General features: G+C 45.9%; 1 protein-coding gene across 3 annotated transcripts; it reads left to right on the forward strand.

Moving 5' to 3' along the window:
• Positions 1-4,856: 4,856 nt before the first annotated feature.
• Positions 4,857-17,499, forward strand: CCDC167 (coiled-coil domain containing 167). 3 transcript variants are annotated; one of them, XM_064414586.1, is made up of 4 exons: positions 4,857-4,963; positions 12,192-12,286; positions 14,642-14,694; positions 16,782-17,499. In XM_064414586.1, the coding sequence occupies exons 1-4, from the start codon at positions 4,901-4,903 to the stop codon at positions 16,883-16,885; spliced, it is 315 nt and encodes a 104-aa protein (XP_064270656.1). In that variant the 5' UTR covers positions 4,857-4,900; the 3' UTR covers positions 16,886-17,499. The 3 variants fall into 3 exon arrangements, with proteins under 3 accessions (XP_064270656.1, XP_064270659.1, XP_064270658.1); XM_064414589.1 differs by lacking the exon at positions 4,857-4,963 and adding an exon at positions 5,262-5,462; XM_064414588.1 differs by lacking the exon at positions 4,857-4,963 and adding an exon at positions 9,570-10,269.
• The last annotated feature ends 301 nt before the right edge of the window (positions 17,500-17,800 follow it).

Here is a 17,800-nt window from a genome sequence, read left to right on the forward strand (position 1 = left end):
GAGGTGGGGGAATAATTAAGCTCCATAGTCCAGTTCTAGCTCACGGCACTTCTCAGCTTGTTGTCTGCCTTGTTTGCACTTAGTTTTTTTTTCCCCTCAGGAGGTCAACACACAACCTTGTCCCCAGAGAAATCTTCTACTTTTTCCAATGTGTTAGGAGTCATCATATCCCAGGGATCCCCCATTCCTGGCTGCCTTCAGCATCAAGATGCTTCCCTCCAACACCTCACAGGTGCAAATATACAGAGGCCAGCTCACCCTGCCTGCTCTCACCTCTGTTTTTCTCTGCAGAGAGGCTTCTCCATCAACACAGCACAGTGATCTCCTTCCTTCTGTGCTCCCAGCAGCCAGCTGCATGCGGTACAGCAGGGCTGGGAGGGGAGAGGAGACACAGCATTGGGCTGGAGCTGGACATGCACTATGCTGGGGGACACCTGTCCTCAGAAGGTTCCTGGAAGGTCCCCTCCTGTCTCATGGTCTGTTGAGACATTGCCTAAGAAGCTGGGGAAGGATGTGCTTGGGACACAAAGGGCTGCTCCCCATGGTACAGCCAGAGGCTGTGAGAGGTCAGGCCCCTGATTCAGTGCTAGCCCAGCTACTTCATTGCTGCGAAGATGGGGTCAGATACTGCCTCACATCAATAAAGTGAGACATCTGGCCTCAGCTTCCTCTCAGACTTGTCAGAGGACTGATTCATTTGTCCTTACAAAGCACAGTGAATCTTGCAGATGGAGAATGCAAAAAGAGGTAGGAAGGTAGTAAATCAGGAGTGCCCAGGAACATTGTCCTAGATACATCCTGTAAACTAGCACCAAATGGCTCACATCCATATTATTAAACTCTCTTCACCTCTGAAACCATGACCTCATTGAACAGCCCACTGGGAATAGTCCTCTGCCTATAACTCCCAAATCATGCCTGGAAATTGTCTGAGACAGTCCTAGTGGGACCAAATAAAAGCATGCCAGGGGTATGCTGACACTGAAATCTGATGATTGAGTTTGTATTCTAGGAACGTTTCCTGATGTTGTTTAATTTACTGGTAAAGACTTAATTACTAGTGAAGACTTAATGTCTGTTCTATTAAATTACCCTCAAAGTCAGCACTGCCCTGATAAAAATCAGCAAGTGTTCCTAAACCTTCCTGAAAACTTTGATTCTTCAGTCATTACTTTCCCATCTCCTCAATAAATGTGGGAAAAATATTAAATAATCAATTTGTTATCACTTAAAGATAATCAGGTAATACGAAAAAGCCAGCAGAGAAAAAAACAAGAACAAATAATGTAAACTGTTTAGCTTTCTTTGTCACAGTAACTGAAATAGTAGCGAGAGCAAGCCCAGCAATGCAGACTATCCTGGTGTGCAGTAAGGCTTTTTGAAGCAGTATTTGTCACAGGTATGCACTCTGAAACTAGCTACCAGTAGTTAGTCATGAGATCAGGAGGACTTACAAAGAACAAATCTATCAACTGTTTTCCCCAGGGACTTGGATAATCAAATAAAGTATGTTTATAAAATGTATAGTTGGCCTCTGGAAGATCATGCAAGACAGAAGGCAAAATAGGGGAAAAAATATTTTGACAAAATGGAGAAATGGCTCACATTCAGCTGGCTAAAATTTCATAAAACTGATGCAAAATACTGAACTGAGAAGGGGAAGAAATTAAATACACCAATAAAGAAATGGGTAACACCTACCTCCATTTCAGCACTGAGGAAACACTGAGGAGTTACAGGGCTGTGAACCAAATATGAATTGCCATTGTGAAAGTATTGTATTAAAAGACAAATTTCCTTCTTAGCAGGCTGCATTAGTAGGGCATACTGCCTATAAGACAAAGGGGATAATTTTTGCTTTCTCAATACATCCAAGTTAGATTGGATTAGTCTAGGTCTGGATGGGAGAAAGGTAACAAACAGTCTAAGATGTACAAAATGCATAGGATTTAAATAAGAGGACTGAGTCTAACAGGAAGAAAACAGAAGAGGGCATATGATAATGAACCTCAAATACATAAGGTTGTTAGAAGATGCTGATCAATTGCTCCCCATGTGTGCTGAGAATAGGTCAACGTGCAACAAGCTCAATTAGGTTACAGGGAGGAGACAAACCTTCCCTGCTGCCAGTCAATGAGCAGGGGAACAGGTGCTGAGGAGGGGCCAGCATTCCTGCTGTGTTATGCAGGTACACCAGCTTGGGTGGCATCAGTGTATCTGATCCTGCCTCTGGACACGTAGTGCAGTGTCTCCTGAATGTTCCTTTAAGGCTGACAGTTGCATATTTTTAGTTTCTAACACCACTTTGTCACTCATTTGGCTGCAAGGATGCAGTAGGGACAGCATAACCAGGGACACTGAGCAGGGTCTCACCAGGACTGTATCCAGTCTCATTACTGGATATGTTATTTGGTGCCCACCTGCATGTCATCACATCCTGCACCTTCCTCTTACAGGCTTTCTGTTAGACCATCCCATCCCAGAGCCTATTAAAAACTATTTCCTTTCCTACTAAAAACTATTTCATCCTTTTCCTCCCACCTTTCTGGCCGGAGGTGTGTTCCATAATATGACTGCTCTCAAAGCTAAACACCTTTGATTTCCAGCTTAGATATGCATGTTGACAGTAGCAGCTGCTTGATATGGAGTAGCTCAAGTTCGTACTCATGTCCATGAATATTCTAAAACACAGAAGCCGATGTCATTGCATGTGAAAAACTTCCAGGTCTGTTCTTCATGTTTCAAGAAGAAAAATGCCATAAATTTGCAGAGAAAAAGGAAGTTTTTCTTTCTTGCATTAGCATGTAGATGACATGAATGACATTACATAGGAAAGGAAGACATAACAGGGATGGATGAAGAAAAGGTGTCAGCTGAGGGCAGAACCAGGAGACACGAGACCACGTAACAGGCATAATGAGGTTATCAGCTTGATGGATTTAGGAGTGCCAGAAGGAGTAATACATGAATTGAAAACTGCTGCTTGCAATGGTGGGAACGGTGGCTTGCTTGTGAGGGAGGAACCAGTTCCCCTTTTCTGTCTTCCCAAAAGATGTGACAACAAAGGTCACAGTCATCTGCCTGCGAAACGGTGCATGTTTGTCTCTCTGTGGAGAAGTGTATGTGAGAATTGACAGTCCTCCCCTGAATCAATACTCACCTTTGTGAAGGAGAAAATGCTTTCTGTTGAACTAATGGCTATTTCAGCCCATTGTAAACCATAACAGATGGGTTTCTTCAAACCTCTATGCATTTTTAGATTGTATTTACACTCACTAATCAAGTCTTCTGTCTAAGAGGGGAAAAAATAACATTCTCCCACTTTTTCATTTTCTCCCTCCCCCTGATGCTGTGCTTCCCCACAGCTGCTGGCTGGGTCCCACTCAGCTTCTTTACTGCCTTCTGACTAGCTGCTTCTGCTTGGAAAGCAGTTATCCCACAGTGTCTCAGCTTGAAGATGGGAGTTCTGGCTCCTTTGGGTTCAGAAGCATAGACTCTGTTGCACAGAGTCAAGTACCACATTGGGAAGCAGAAAAGAGTACAGCTGTCCCTCATTTTTCTCCAGACATAAAATGAGAGTGATGCTGTTACCAACACATGCCATCTACCACAGCAAAAATGAAGGAAGGGGGGGGTGTTTGAAAGAAAAATGAAACACACTAATTAGGTATCAGTATTATCACTGCTTGTGTGGCACACATCTGCACTCCCGCCATTCCAGCAAAATTTCAGTCAGCAGAGGGTATTTAGTCAAAATGAAAATTCAGTCTGTATGCCTACTAAGCGGTGCTGTTGCCCAGCCTTCCTTTTTTTTTGCCAGCAAATAGCACTGCTGCTCTCTGTCATGTAGCAGCCATGTCCTGCCCTGAAGATGGATGCACTTCAGTGGTGTTGCTTCTTTTTTCTTTTTTTTTTTATTTTTTTTTTTTTTTTTTAGTACAAGATTGCAGCGTTTCAAAGAAAGCTTTCTTGGTCAGCACAAGTGTTGTCATGCATACGTAACATCATGATTAGTTTCCTGCACTGAACTGGCTGGCATGCACGAAGGTGCATTCCCAGGTAGATCACACAGAGAGCTTTTCCTCAGCTGCTTTAACACAACGCTAGCATTTGAGTAGGAAGCCCCAAGGACAACCTGAATAAGACAATCACAGAATCAATTAGGTTGGAAAAGACCTCTGAGTCCAACCTGTGATGAAATACCACTTTGTCAACTAGACCGTGACACTGTGTTCCACATCATCTTTTCCTGAACACCGCCAGGGATGGTGACTTCACCACCTCCCTGGGCAGTCTGTTCCAATGTCTGACAACCCGTTCAGTGCAGAAATCCCTCCTGATGTCCAAAACCATTCTCATTTATCCCAACACACCACAAAGCAGCCGTTCTGGGTTTGCCTGGTGTTTCCGAGGCTGCCTTCTTCCTGAGTGACCAACAGTACTACAAGCCCGGGTCTGGAGTGGCCAGGGATGAGCTGGCTGCACTTGCGGGAAAACCAGCTGGTCACTCGGGATCTGCCCAGCCAGCACCCGAGGGAGCCGGGTCTCAGAGGGGCGGACAGGCAGGACCAGGCATGCCCAAGAAGTCCCACCTCAGCTTCCCAGCCTTCCCAGCCTGCTGGACCACCCGCAGCCATCCCTCACCCGCCACCGCTACAGGGGGCACAGCAGGATGCGGGCGGCAGCGGCACAAGGCGGGAGGCGCCGCTCTGGCTGCCGCTCGCCCTGGGCTGTGTCGGAACCAGGCCGAGCGGGCTGGCAGGGCCGGGCCCGTCCCGGGGCAGCGGCTCCAGGGACGCGGGCAGGCAGCGGCTCCAGGGACGCGGGCAGGCAGCGGCGCGCTGCCAACATGGCACCCGCCCGGCCCGGCCCCGCACCCGGCGGCGGCGCGCCCCTGCGCATGCGCGGCGGGCGGGGCCGGACCATGGGCAGGCGGCGAGCGGGGCCGAGCGTGGCCCGGGAGGTGAGGGGGGCGCGGCGGCTGCTGCGGCCGGGCTGGCGGGGGCTTGGAGCCGTGCCCTCGCTCCCGCCTTGAGCGACGGCGTGCCGTGTCCTTGCTTCTGCCGAGCCCTTGAGCCAGTGCCTGAGGGGCCGTGGGGGTGCTGCGGGGGCCGGACACACGTTGTGTGCGTGCGGTGCTGGAAGTCAGCCGTGTGCTGCTGCTGCTGCTTCTTGAGGGGAGCCCAGTGGTAAACCGGCATGTGAGGGGCCTCTAAATCACAGCGAGGAGAAAGGGGAAAGGCTGGGTTTTAAGAGTACGTCTCCCTTCTGAAACGGCCTTTTCGTTGTGCTTGGGTGTTCTGTCCCTCCCTCACTGGAGATTGCACCCGTGCCGTGTGCTTGAGGGTGACTCTTCTTGAGCACGGAGGTTGGAGCAGATGAGCCACTGTGGTCCCTTCAAATCTTACCCGTTCTGTGTTTCCTGGGTGGCAGGAGGGCTGCTGCTAAGCTCTGCTGAAGCTGTCTTTCTGTAAACAACCTGAGTTGTGTTAGTTAGGATCTCTGTGTCTTTCTGGCTCCTGCACTGAATGGTGCTGTCTGGGCTCAAGTCTGGGTTTGAATACTGTGGGGACAGCAAATCCTGAATGTACCTCACAAATGGCTGAAATGGGACAGAATTCATTCAGTGAATCTCACTGGTCACCTCTCTGCCCTGAAGTGTTCTCAGGTGAGCACATGCACGACAGACCGAGGTAACCAGAATGGAAAGGCCAGGGAAATGGCAGGGTGTCTTATATGTGTCATCAGCTAGTAACATAAAGGTGAGTGTCACAGAATGCTTAGGGCTGGAAAGGACCTCTGGATAGCATCTCATCCAACCCCCTTGCCAGGGCAGGGTCACCTAGAGCAGATCACACAGGAATGTGACCAGGTGGATTTTGAATGTCTTTAGAGAGGGAAACTCTACAGCCTGCCAGCCTATTTCAGTGGTCTGTTTCAGTGTAAAAAGGTTTTTTCCTCATACTGAGGTTGAACTTCTAAAGAGTTTGGCACCAACCTCTTCACACCCACCTTTAAGATATTTATATGTATTGATGAGACCCCCTCTCGTCCTGCTGTGTGCAATGGGAGTTTGTTTTATGGTTATGTTTCATTGGTTAGACTTTCATTAGAGAAACACAGTTCTGGGCACTCTAACCCAAATATAACCACCAAAGGGAGTCCAGAGGGGTGTCCAGGCTTCCTTTGAAGAGCCTACCAGAGAACTGAACAGTGATTTTTTTCCTTTTTTTTTTCTTGTTGTTGTTGTTGTGGTTTGAGAAGTGGCACACAAGAACAGCTGAGATGGTAGGATCTACCTTACAAAAAGAGAGGTCGCAAAATGGCTCAGCCTGTTAGGGACTTCCTGTTCACAGAATGAAAAGGGACTGATTTTAGCTGCCACAGAAAATTCCTGCAAAGTCTTTGAGGACTTGTAGTAGCTTTAGATTAAGTTTTGGGGGTTTTTTTAGAAGTTTTCAGGATGGAACATACTAGTTTTGAAAGGATTGTAGAACTACTCTTTTTTGTGCATTACAGGTAAAAATCTCTGTGCAAAGACACTTCTATAAGATAAAATTATTTCCACTTGCAGTGATGAGAACACTGCTGAAGAGAGGTTAGGGAGGAAGAAAAAAAAAATGCTTTTAAGCCAGAGGAAAAGAGGGCTGTGTTTCAGTTTGCATGACAACCAAGAGACTAGATTCATAAGTTAAAATTACTCTGTTCAGTATTACCTTCTGAGCTGTTATGATTGTAAAGAAAACTTTTCAAATTAGTCTTAATATGGTGTGATGCATGACTAGCTTTGAAAGGCCTCATCTAGGCAGAGTCATGCTTGTTTAACTGAAGTCATGATGCTAAATGAATGCAATTTTCTATATGGACACTTATCAGATTAGCTTGCACTTACAAATTGCAGATGTAATTGGTATGATCTGGTTTAAATAGATATAAATGTGTCTCCATAATGTTGTGTTGGTTTAAATTCATGCCACTTCTTCCATATAGCTCTAGTCTTGTGACAGGCAGCCCTATTGACAATGCTGAGCTGCATAGGACTCGCTTGAGGAAACTCATCAGAAAAATGAAACTGGCAAGACTGATCCATTTTCTACCAAAATAGTGAAAATGGAATTAACTCAAGAGAGTGACATGGATGACCAAAGGTGTGGAGAACTTTATGCAAGAAACTACCAAGCATTCCAGGTCCTTTTAAGCTGGAAAACCTGACTGCAAGGGGACCCAGTATAGGCCTATATCCTCTGCATGCTGTTTGTGGCTTTAAATGACGAATGAACACACACTGTCAATACAAAGTTAGGGCTATCAAATGAAACCAGCAGCTGACAAGCTCAGAACAAACAGGAGGGGTTGGTTCTTCCCATAACCTGCTGTGAAACTGCTTGCCAAAGGATACTGTAACCACTGAAAATATACTTGTGGCTCAGGCAACAACTGAAAAAAAAATCAGAGAAACAGAAAAGTTCATTAAATTAAAGGCAGTGCCTGGCCAGCAAAATGTCAGGTGTGTGTTTCTATAAAGTATTGTTACATGTGTTGCTGCTTCTGACAGGGCAATGGCTGGTCAGTGTCTGTGAAGGAACATAAAGAATAGGGAAAAGGCTGACACAGTTGATGCTCAGTGAAGCTGTTCTTGCAGAAGTTTTTGAAAATCTGGCTCACGTGCCCTGTGGTCACATCTGTGTGCGGTCCTGCAAAGCTGCTGCTCTGGACTGAGGCAGGATGCGCTGGCTAACGAGATGGGCCCTGCAAAGCTGGAGGAGGAGGTGTAGGTAGGATCCAGCCTTTCCTCCTTTAGCAACACACAGGATTGTTCTGCAGGAGCCATCTTAGACTTTGCTGGTGGATCATCCTCTGCTCTGAATTACTGGTAAATATTTCCAAGCATGCTGTGGGCAGCATGTCTGTGAAATTATTTTCCAGCGTGCAAAATGATTCCAAGAGCATGGAGAAATTGGAAGTGTGTCCGAGAACAGCAAGTTAGCACTTGAATTTAAACAAAATTTGTCTCTGCTGGACTGATTTTTACAATCCAGCCAAATTTGTGGATGCAGGAACCATTAATTCTTCTGTGAAAGAACAGCTCAAGTATGCTGGCAGGTGACAAGGCATGTAAAGACTGCTCAGGGAAGGGGTTTTTTCTTTGCCCCCACCTCTTCAGTTGGCTTTGATCTGTTTTATGAGGGTCAGAAGATGAAAACCTCATTACCTAATGCTGTTGGATGTCGATGTATGTGTGATATGGCTCTTTGCCAGTATCTTAATTAGGGAATTCATAAAAGTGGAGGGTGGATGCCAGTTCTTGAAAAGCGCTTTTAGCCTTTCTGCTGGAAAGAAAGCTTTCATTAATTCGCTACAAAATGTATTAAATGGGATCCAGCTCAATTCTATAAGCAAAGCTGCTTCTTTTTCACTTCTCTCTTTGTCTCTGCCTTTATGTGAGCCATTTCGGGCTCTCTGCCCAAGATGGTCCCAACAAATAGAATTTGTAATAAGCATGTAAGTCAGTTTGGATTGAAATCCATTCCAGGTCTCTCTAGTTTAAAAAGGTTTCCAGATCATGAGTGAGTGTTGCCAGAATTCAGCAAAAATAGCTGAATACCTTGTCATACCTGTGGAGCAGAGGAGGCATCTGGTCTTAGATCCCTGTGTGTATCCAAAGCTGCTGGGACTTGACTTTGTGGAGTGTCTCCTGAGGAGCTTCAGAAGGGCAGCTCTGTGTGCCCAGATCTGCTGCCTGCATGTGAAGAACATGTTTCACTCCCACTTTTTAATTGGAACTACTTAAAGAATGTTGCTGTGAGTGAAGCCCTGTGTCCCTGCTACCATCTCTGTGAACCTGAGGATCTGTCCTGTGAGCTTTCTGCTTGCTGCATTTCAGCTCTGTCCCAGAGGATCCCCTTCAAGGAAAGGAGGGCTAAAAGGAGGAAAGGTTCATCTTTGCAACTTAGGAGGCACTGTGCTGAGATTGCCCCTAAATAGATAAAGCAGTGTGAAGTACAAGGGTGGTTCAGCTAAATGAGCTTGGCTCCTTGTTTTCCTGTGGGCTTCCAGTGTGCCCAGGTATGTACCCCAACTAACCTCATGTATTATTTAGCAGGAGGGAAAGCTTTCCATCCACAGCAAGCTCAGCTGAGCACCTGCTTCTAGGATTGCTCTCCTGGAGGACTAGCTGTAGCAGGGAATTATGGCAAAGCCCTACAGATTTTCCTGTGCTACAATTTTACAGACTATGGCCCCCCCCAGGAGTTTCCTTAGCAGTCCAGAGAGTAATCAATAGTTGCCCAGCATTACTCTGATTTTTTTCCCCCTGTTACTTTCTGTTTCTGTCTTTCTTTTGTTCTGCAGTGAAGAGTTACTTGGATGGCTGAGTTGCCAAGACACTCCTGGCTTGCAGGAGCAGCTCCTAAATGCCAAGCAAGGCAATGGCATTGACATATCAAGATAGTGCTCTGCCCATAGTCAGGTTGGTGTCTTCTTATTCAAATAAGCTACCTTCAGAAGGCAGATTATATTGTCTTAATTTATAAGTGGGGAAACTGAGGTACTGTGAATAGATAACATCTGTGAATCCCCACTCTTGTCCTTCCTTATAACCCCTAATAATCCAGGCTAGCCAGAAGAAAAGAAGTAGTGAGATTCTGAAAGAAAAGTATTTTGTTCATTCAGCAATCTGTTCCTCCTTCCTTGCTTTTTCTTTTTTTTTTCTGGTTATTTTTTATCCCTTGTGCCCCCAGCTCAGCAGAGCTGATGGTGCAGTTCTGGGGCATGTGGTTTATTAGCAAATTATTGCTCTCCAGCAGGGGACCCAAACTTGGGTTTTGATTTAAGAGCAGTAAAACCAGTTGAAACTTTAAAGTATTATGTGGAATCTGGAGATTTTAGTCAGCAGAAAGTGAAAGCACTGACAAAGTTGGGCAGAATATACTCTTGTTAAGTCTCATGAAATGAGGGAAGTATGGGCAGAGAATATACCAGTGAGAGCAGCTGCCAGCTAGGAGGAGCAGGCATGGAGGAGAGGATTGGAGTGCAGTAGCATGGATAATTTAGTGGTGGGGTTAGCAGCTGACTAACTAAAGCTCTCATTAATTCTTTAATGTATTATTTAGCATTATTTTAAAATATATTTCCAGAAAAGCCATCGTGCACTGTAATAATGTAACAGGCTGAAGAGGAGCCAGGTAACACATGCTGAAGAATCTTTTCCTGTGTGTGTATATAAGGGTTTCCAACAGCTAAAGGAGCAGCAACAGCTGTTTGCAAATGGTAGGAACTGGTGAGGGAGATGGTAATTCTTAAATTTCACTGGACCAACACTCCACCTCTGCTGTACCACACTGTGATATTAAATTAACTTGCTGATATGTGTGGTCAGAGCTGGCCTGGTTGAAGTCCTTTCTTGGCCCTGAAGCAGACTGGGGCAATGCATCATACTGACTGAGTTGTAGTGCATGACATGGTGATGAGCAGCTACAGTTAACATTCTTAACTGGCACAGCTGGAAATGGAGGAGGACAATTATCCTCATCCAGGCAACCCCAAGCATTGCCAAACACTGAAGTGCTGTTCCCTGAGCTTTGGGATCAGGTGATATGCCTTGGTGCTCCCCTTGGGCTCAGGAAGCTGTACATGTGCCTCTGGGGAGTTTGGCATCTTGAGCACTGGCAGAGTTGCCTAATAGCCCAGGACTTTGAGATTGCTATCTGATAAATCAAAGATTTATTTGAGCCTTCTTACATGTCTGCCTCCCCAGCTCTGCTGTGCTCCTTCCAGACTATTTAACTGACTGGTTAAACTTCTTTTCATGGTCTGCTTTGTGTCAAGCCTCTTCTCTCCAGTCCTGCTTAGTTATAATGCTTGCCTGCGTTTCCTGAGCAGAAGGTGTGAGATTGTTAATGAGCTCATTAACAGGAGCTGATCAGAACAGAGCTGATCCCCAAAGCAGCAATAATTAGGGATCACTACCTTTGATTTTGTTTCCCTTATTACTGTTTGTGAGTGTGTTTGTGCTCTGGGCTGCTTCTGAGGCTGGTGTCCAGGCAGCTCATTCCACCTTTACCCAGGACTGTGCTGCCTCTTAGCGTCTGGTGTGTGAAAGCTCCCACCACAGGGAGGCCGTGCTGCCAGCCTTGGCTTTCCCTGGAGAACCAGGCACAGCAGGAGTGTTGCACTAAGTAGCTCAAAAGAGAGGTCATTGCCACCTTAGTGCACCGAGGCCATTTTCTTTCAGGCTAGGTTGTTGTGTTCATATTGCCTGATTAGTTTCCCTGCTGGAAGCAAGCTTGAAAGACAAAGGTTTCCTTGAGATGTCTATGCTGTGGTTGCCAGGCAGAAGAGAGGAATGATTCCCAGAACTGTTGGTCATGGTAGGATTCCCTCCTGGGCAGTCTGTTTGCATACAAGGAAATGAACCCTCCTGTGCTTAGCTGTGGCTACTCCCCTCCACAGGAAGACACAGGGGTGGCTGTTGGGATACTTGATGAAGAGGCACAAGGAGATAACCTGAATCTATAATCAAGTGGCAGTGAAGCTGTGGGCACTGACAGAACTGATGAAGCCACTGTAACCAATGTTTTTTTGCATGGAAACGTATTGCTGCCAGCACTTGGTGCAGGTTGAAGGAGTCAGTGGTGAATGCTCTCTTGACCATACTGTGCAGATTCCTGTTGCTGTTGTAGATTTAGTTGGGTAAAAGAGACTGGAAGTATCCTTTTGTTCCCTCTTCACCCAGCCAGACAGCTGAGGGTGCTTTGTTGATTTCTGCATCCATTCACAGTGCTAAAATAAGACCCTGTTCCTCAGGCTTTGGTTTAGGCCAGTGTCTCTCTTTTTATCCTTTAATTGCATAAAGATACCTAAGATCACAGCTTTGCTTGTGGACCCACATGCAAAGAAACTAGAGCAGGCTGGAACTGGATCAGATCCTAGCAAAAGGGTGCTGGCCAGCCACACAATAGGCAGTATCAGGGCTGGTTTGGCTGTGTCTAGGGTGATGATGTTACAGTTGTCTGGACTAGAATCCAGGCTGAGCTGGAAGATGAGGAGCTCTGTGCTATGATCTCTACATAGATCTGGGATTCTTCCCTTGGTCTGGGGAGGAGTAGTAGCTGAACTGCCACCATCTGAATGGGAATGAGTTCTTGTAAGCTGGGAGAAGAAATGAAGGTGACTGGTGTGATGTTTTTCAGATTGATGGATTGGAGGAGAAGCTGGCACGCTGCAGACAGAGCATGGAAGAGGTGGACCTTAAACTGCGCAGGGAGAAGCTCAGCCCCGAAGGAAGGTATTGCTGATCAGCTGCTTACACAGCTGTGTGTGCACTTCAGCTTAGCTGTCATCATGCTGTAGGACCAAACAAGGGCTCTTGACAGGGTGGAGATGTGTGATTTGTCCATAACAAGGCTCCATTTCCACAGCTTGGAGCTTTCTTGGGGAACTTGTCCCTGTGAGAAGTGCAGTGATATAGAGAGTTGTAACAGCCTGACTCCAACCTGTGTCACAACCAGAGAAGTAGTGCCTGAAACTTGCCAGTTCATTCGCAGGCCCGGCTCCTGGCCTGTTATGAACCTGCTCTGAGTCTGGCAAAGGTTTTCTGCACGCTGCTGCTCAAGCCTTGCTGAAGCCACCTGGGTTCAATCAGGGAGATGTGCAGTGACTACTACCGAGGGCCAAACCAGGCTGGGATCCAGCTCCAAAAGCAGCTGAGGGAAAATATCTGTGCCTGTGTTGCTAATGTGTCTGGATATAGGGATGAATTAACACATTGGCTTTTCTTGGGAATGCTAAGAGTGACAATTCCCCTGAAATCTGTGGCTGCCATAGAGGCAGCAGTTATTGGCTTCTAGAGCTGGGACTCAAGCAAGGACTTTGGCCTGGATTTTGTAGTAGACATAGACAGAAACTACTGTTTCTCTTGAGTATGAAGCAAGAGATTTTAGATGTCTCTCTGCTTGTGGACATTTTTTCAGTCACTAGCATCCTACTGCTGTGCTCCAAGCAAAAAAAGGATGGGAAGCTCAGTCATCAGCCCAGGGAGTAGTCCTGATGATCCTAGTGTTCGCTCTACAGTACTGTCCTGTGGAACCCCATTAGAAATTATCATAGTGATGTCTCCATCTCCTGATATTTATCAGGCTTAGTTTAACTTCTTTGTTAAGCTCTCCTTTGCACTACCCCCTCTTCCTTTACTGGAGTTTTATATCCCCATCCATATTTAGACAGGGTTCTGTCTCTTCTCTGTAGTTTCTTGTCTCAACAATCCTTTCCTGGCCTAAATTTTCCTTGTTACTGCCCGAATTCTTTATTTGGGGCTTAGGTGCCCAATGACCAAACCTACAGTTGTGGTAATTGTGACAGGGTGTGATGTATGATGGTTTCTGACTGAAATAAAGGGCCTAGAACAAGGAGTTATGAATTAAGATTCTTGGAGCCTTCTATGAGTTTTACAGCTTGTATGGAAATAGAAACAGAACTTCCATTGTCCTATTCCAGACCCTTTAAAAAACCATGGAGGGAAGGTACTGTGATCAAAATTATCGATTCAGTGTATAGCACACAAAGAGGAGCTCTGCTTTTCCACTTTGAAGTTCAGTTGTCATGGTTTCTTCATGCCTCTTTCTCAAAGCTTCTTCCCTTGACTCTCTTCACAAGGCACATTTCTAAGTAACAGCTCAGTCATGTTGGTAAATATCTTCTCACTTCCTCCTGGCTGCTCTCCACCCAGTTTTCTTTTAGAGCCCTTTCCTCTCCTGCTGCTGATGTAGCTTGCTTTCTTGCACTCTCTTACACTTAACTAGCTGTACACATAGATTTGGATCTCTTTCCTCCTACAGGTTGTTCTTGCTGTGCCCCAAGGGGAACAACAAACTCTGTTACACTTTCTGCCTTCTTTGAACCAGGATAATTTGTTAGTGCATGTTTATTTATGTGCAGAGTCTGAAAGGACTGACCGTGTCCTTACTGCCATAATAGAAACACTGCTGCTTTCAGAAATTTTTATTTTGGGTTTATATTTTAATCTGTATATTAATTAATCATCTTGTGCAGTTTAAGACAAGGGCTGGGTTGGCCTAACTTAAGTCTTTTCTGTTATTATGAGTCTTCAGTCTAATGACAGGTTGTTTACCTCATTAGTACTACGTTTGGATTCAGCTTGTTTCCTTGAGTTCACCAATTTCTGTAAATTGGATACCTCTGACAAAGGGATCCCAGCATCAAATGGTGAGAAGAATTACTGTTCCAGCACTAAGCCCAATGTGGTGGAGGGGCAGGATCCTCCAGAGAGGATATAAGGACCCTGCCCCATCCCAGAGCAGTGTCAGAACTTCCTGCCTCACCTAGGGGGAACTAGAGTAGGGAAATGACCCAAGAGCCCTTTCTGGCTGTTCGCCTCTACTGCTCTCCTGAAAGGAGAGATAGGAAGCAATTTAGGGGAAGGAAAAAATAATCTAAAATGCTGCATCTCTTCTCTTGCACAACTGGGTACTTCTAAACTGTCACCCTTCCAACAGGGAGGGGTGAGGGGCTCATCCTCTGAGCAGATATCCCCAGCGGTGGGGACAGTCTCTCTTCCATCATGTAAGCAAAGAAATAGGCTGTGTTCTGCCTCGCAGGTAATGAACTCCTCTTCTCATTACAGAAAGTCACTGGAGAGAGAGCGAAACTTACTAATGACCAAAGCTGACAACTATGGTAAGAGCTTCATTAAAAATGGTCCCTCTGGGCAGGATGGGATCAGTGCTGCAGCTTAGCTTTGTCTTCAAGCTCCTGCCACCTCTGACTTCTGCCTTTGAATTTAACTTCAACCAAAGGGAGCTAGACTAATGGAAATGTAGTCAGCATATTATAATAGGAGTCTGCATCCTCCTACTTGAGCTGTACTTCCATAGGGAAAAAAATAAGCATCAGCTAATGAAGGGGAGAAAATGTCCCCCTCCACATACCCCAAATTACCAGTCTTTAGATAATCATAGCTAACAGATTGGCTCAAGTAGCTTTTAACATCCCTCTCCCCAACCTTCTTTTTTTTTTTTCTAGTAGAGGCTTGCTAGGCAAGAAGGCAATTGCTATCAGGAGTGTAGGAAAATATACCTTCCTTGGGGAAGGTTCTTACTGCATCAATTTATGAGGCCACTCAGCAGAAGAGCATAGCAACTCACACTGATGTGGTTTTTCCTTGGTGCAAGTCCTACTGTAGACAGTTAGAATGAAAGTCCCTCTGAGATACCACACTTGACAGGACTTCCATTCCACTAGAGGTGCTGCTTTGTACATCTTCAGGCTCCTGGTGTTGATCAGTGTGTACCTGCTTGGCAGTACTCTGCAGATGTGCAAGCAGCAGAGCTCACAAAAGGAAAGAGGCACAAGGATTGTTTTAGGTCTAGAGAGTTGAAAGCTGGGGTGTGGGCAGCAAATTTGTAATTATAACTCATGCTAGAGGACTGTTTCCAGAAGAGTAACAGTTACTTTAAACAGACTGAGAGCTGTTCTTTAAGGGCTACCGCTAGAGACAGCGGAAGACTGGAAATTGCTGCCACCCTTTTACCAGCCAGCCATCCCTGGTGGCATCAGCAGAGCAGTCTGACAGCAGCTGAGACAGCAGCAACAGCCTCACCTAATGGTGACATCACGGCTTTGGCCTCTGACTAAATCTTTCCTTATTCCAGCTGATGCACTTGAGTCCATGAACAGCAGTTGCTGACAATGGCATTGTCAGCATCAGTTTAAGCTGGCAGGGCTGTGCATGAGGTTATGTGACCCCGTCACCTCCTTTGTGGCCTTGCAGATTCAAGCAGATTGCTCTCTGGCTGCATGTAGAATGCTTGTATTAGATGAAGAATGGAGCAGAAAGAACTGCTAAAAGACTTTTTTGATTACCAACACTACTTGGGGAACTGCTGGAAGCTGCTTGTGCAAACTGTAGAGACAGTAACGTGTGCGGTCTCTGCAGATGAACTCGGCAACAAAAACAGGCTGTCTCTGGACAGTCCACACCCAACCTTGCCTGCCACACACTTAGTGCTGTTTGGCCTTGCAGTCTGTAAGGCTGGAGGCCTCACTGCTTGCCTCTACCAGCCAGCAAAGTTTTCTGGAACAGAACTAGTAGGAGTGGGGTTCTCATTTTTGGTAAAGGGAACCAAACAGAAATGGAGAGGGGCAAGACTCCATACTTAAAGTAGCCACTGTCTTCCTCTCTCTGCATCTGTGGTTCTTAGATTGCTTTCCTTCTCCCTAGTTTACCTATCTCTTAAAAAGCTTCAGGCCCCAACAAAATAAGTGTCCAGGTTCAGACCTTTTCCACACTGATCCTTCTGCTGTGTAAGGAAACATATATTCTGCAGCACTCTAAGGTGTCTACAGTTATATTTAAACTTTAGCACTAGAAAGAGCTACCAGGCTGTTTCATGTAGAAGATAGTAGAAATAGCTCTCTGCCCTCCGGACTTCTTCATTCTCTTAGGGAACAAGCAGTTATTCTAATGACATAGTCTGTCCTTAGTAGAGGCCTACAGCAATGGCATTTGCCAACAGGAACTGGCCTGGCACTGAAGTATTCCCAAGCACAGCCACCACAAGTGTCAGGATGAGAGCAAATGAAAAGGTTCCTACTAGTTTGGGTAGCTACTTCCCATTCAGCACGTCCTGTTGGCAGCTTTGCATACTGCTCCCAAAATTTTTGCCTATGGCCAAGGTAGCGTTGTGCTTCTAAGAGAATTTTGAAAAGAGGTGTAGATGCAACATGAAGAACCTTCACAGGCAAGTCTTTTGTTTGTTTCCCAGAGAAAGAACTGAGTGTGCTTCGTAAGGAAAATCGCAAGAATGCTGCCCTTGCTGTGGCCATGGCATTGCTGATTGCTCTTATTTACGCCTGCTGGACAATGTGATTGCACTCAAGAATTCTCCCTGCTGAACAAATGACTCCTGCAAGGAGCTCTTCCTCCTCTCACCATTGTGCCTCCCCCAAGGGTGAGGATCAGCATTTCAAATTACTCTTCTTGTTTATTGTCTCCAAGCCTTGTTGTAGGGAAGATTTTTTGCTGCAAATTGAGGAGGACAGGAGACAAACCAGAAATCATGGCACACTTGTGCTTGGAAATCAGGTCAACCAGAGCTCAAGGTGGTGCCATCTTAGCCAAAACACAGTCAGGACCATCCAGCCTGATCCAGAAAGGCAATACATTCTCCCTTTTGAAGAGGACCTTTGTGATTGCAGAAAGTGCTTTCTGCCCAGCCCAGGTGGCATACACACCTTGGCTCCTGTGACACAGTCATAAACTGAAGGGACCAAGCTCTTGATGCAAAGGGTAATCTGTAGGTATTGCAATTCTATATATTCCCAGAGCTGAGCTAAAGATTCTGCCTACCTCTCCAGTGCCTCAGAGCTTGGCAGCCATTTTGTGCCTTTGAGAATCAGCGTTTGCAGAAGACAATTTACTATCAACACCCAGAGAAGAAAGTGCTTCTGTAGAGCTTTAAATAAAATAATTTGACCTTTTAATCTCCTGGTTTGTTTATTTGGTTTGTTTTTTTCCCCGTTCTGTCCTGTTTCTCAGACACTGCTTTATTCTCATGCTACTATTTCCCTCCTGGCACACATTGCACTCTGGTAAGCCTAGACTAGGTTAGGCACTTAAGCCTCTGGTCAGTGAGCTCTCAGCAGTGGGTTACTAGCCTGTTGTGGCCTGGAATGTACTTCCTTTGACTGGAACAGAAGCCTACCCTTGCTGCAGGAGTGCCAGAGACTGTCCCCTGTAATGCCCTCTCATTCCAGTGCTCTAAACTTGCCACAAAAACCTTTA

Source organism: Passer domesticus, chromosome 3 (assembly GCF_036417665.1).
Source record: "Passer domesticus isolate bPasDom1 chromosome 3, bPasDom1.hap1, whole genome shotgun sequence".
NCBI classification, from domain to species: domain Eukaryota; kingdom Metazoa; phylum Chordata; class Aves; order Passeriformes; family Passeridae; genus Passer; species Passer domesticus.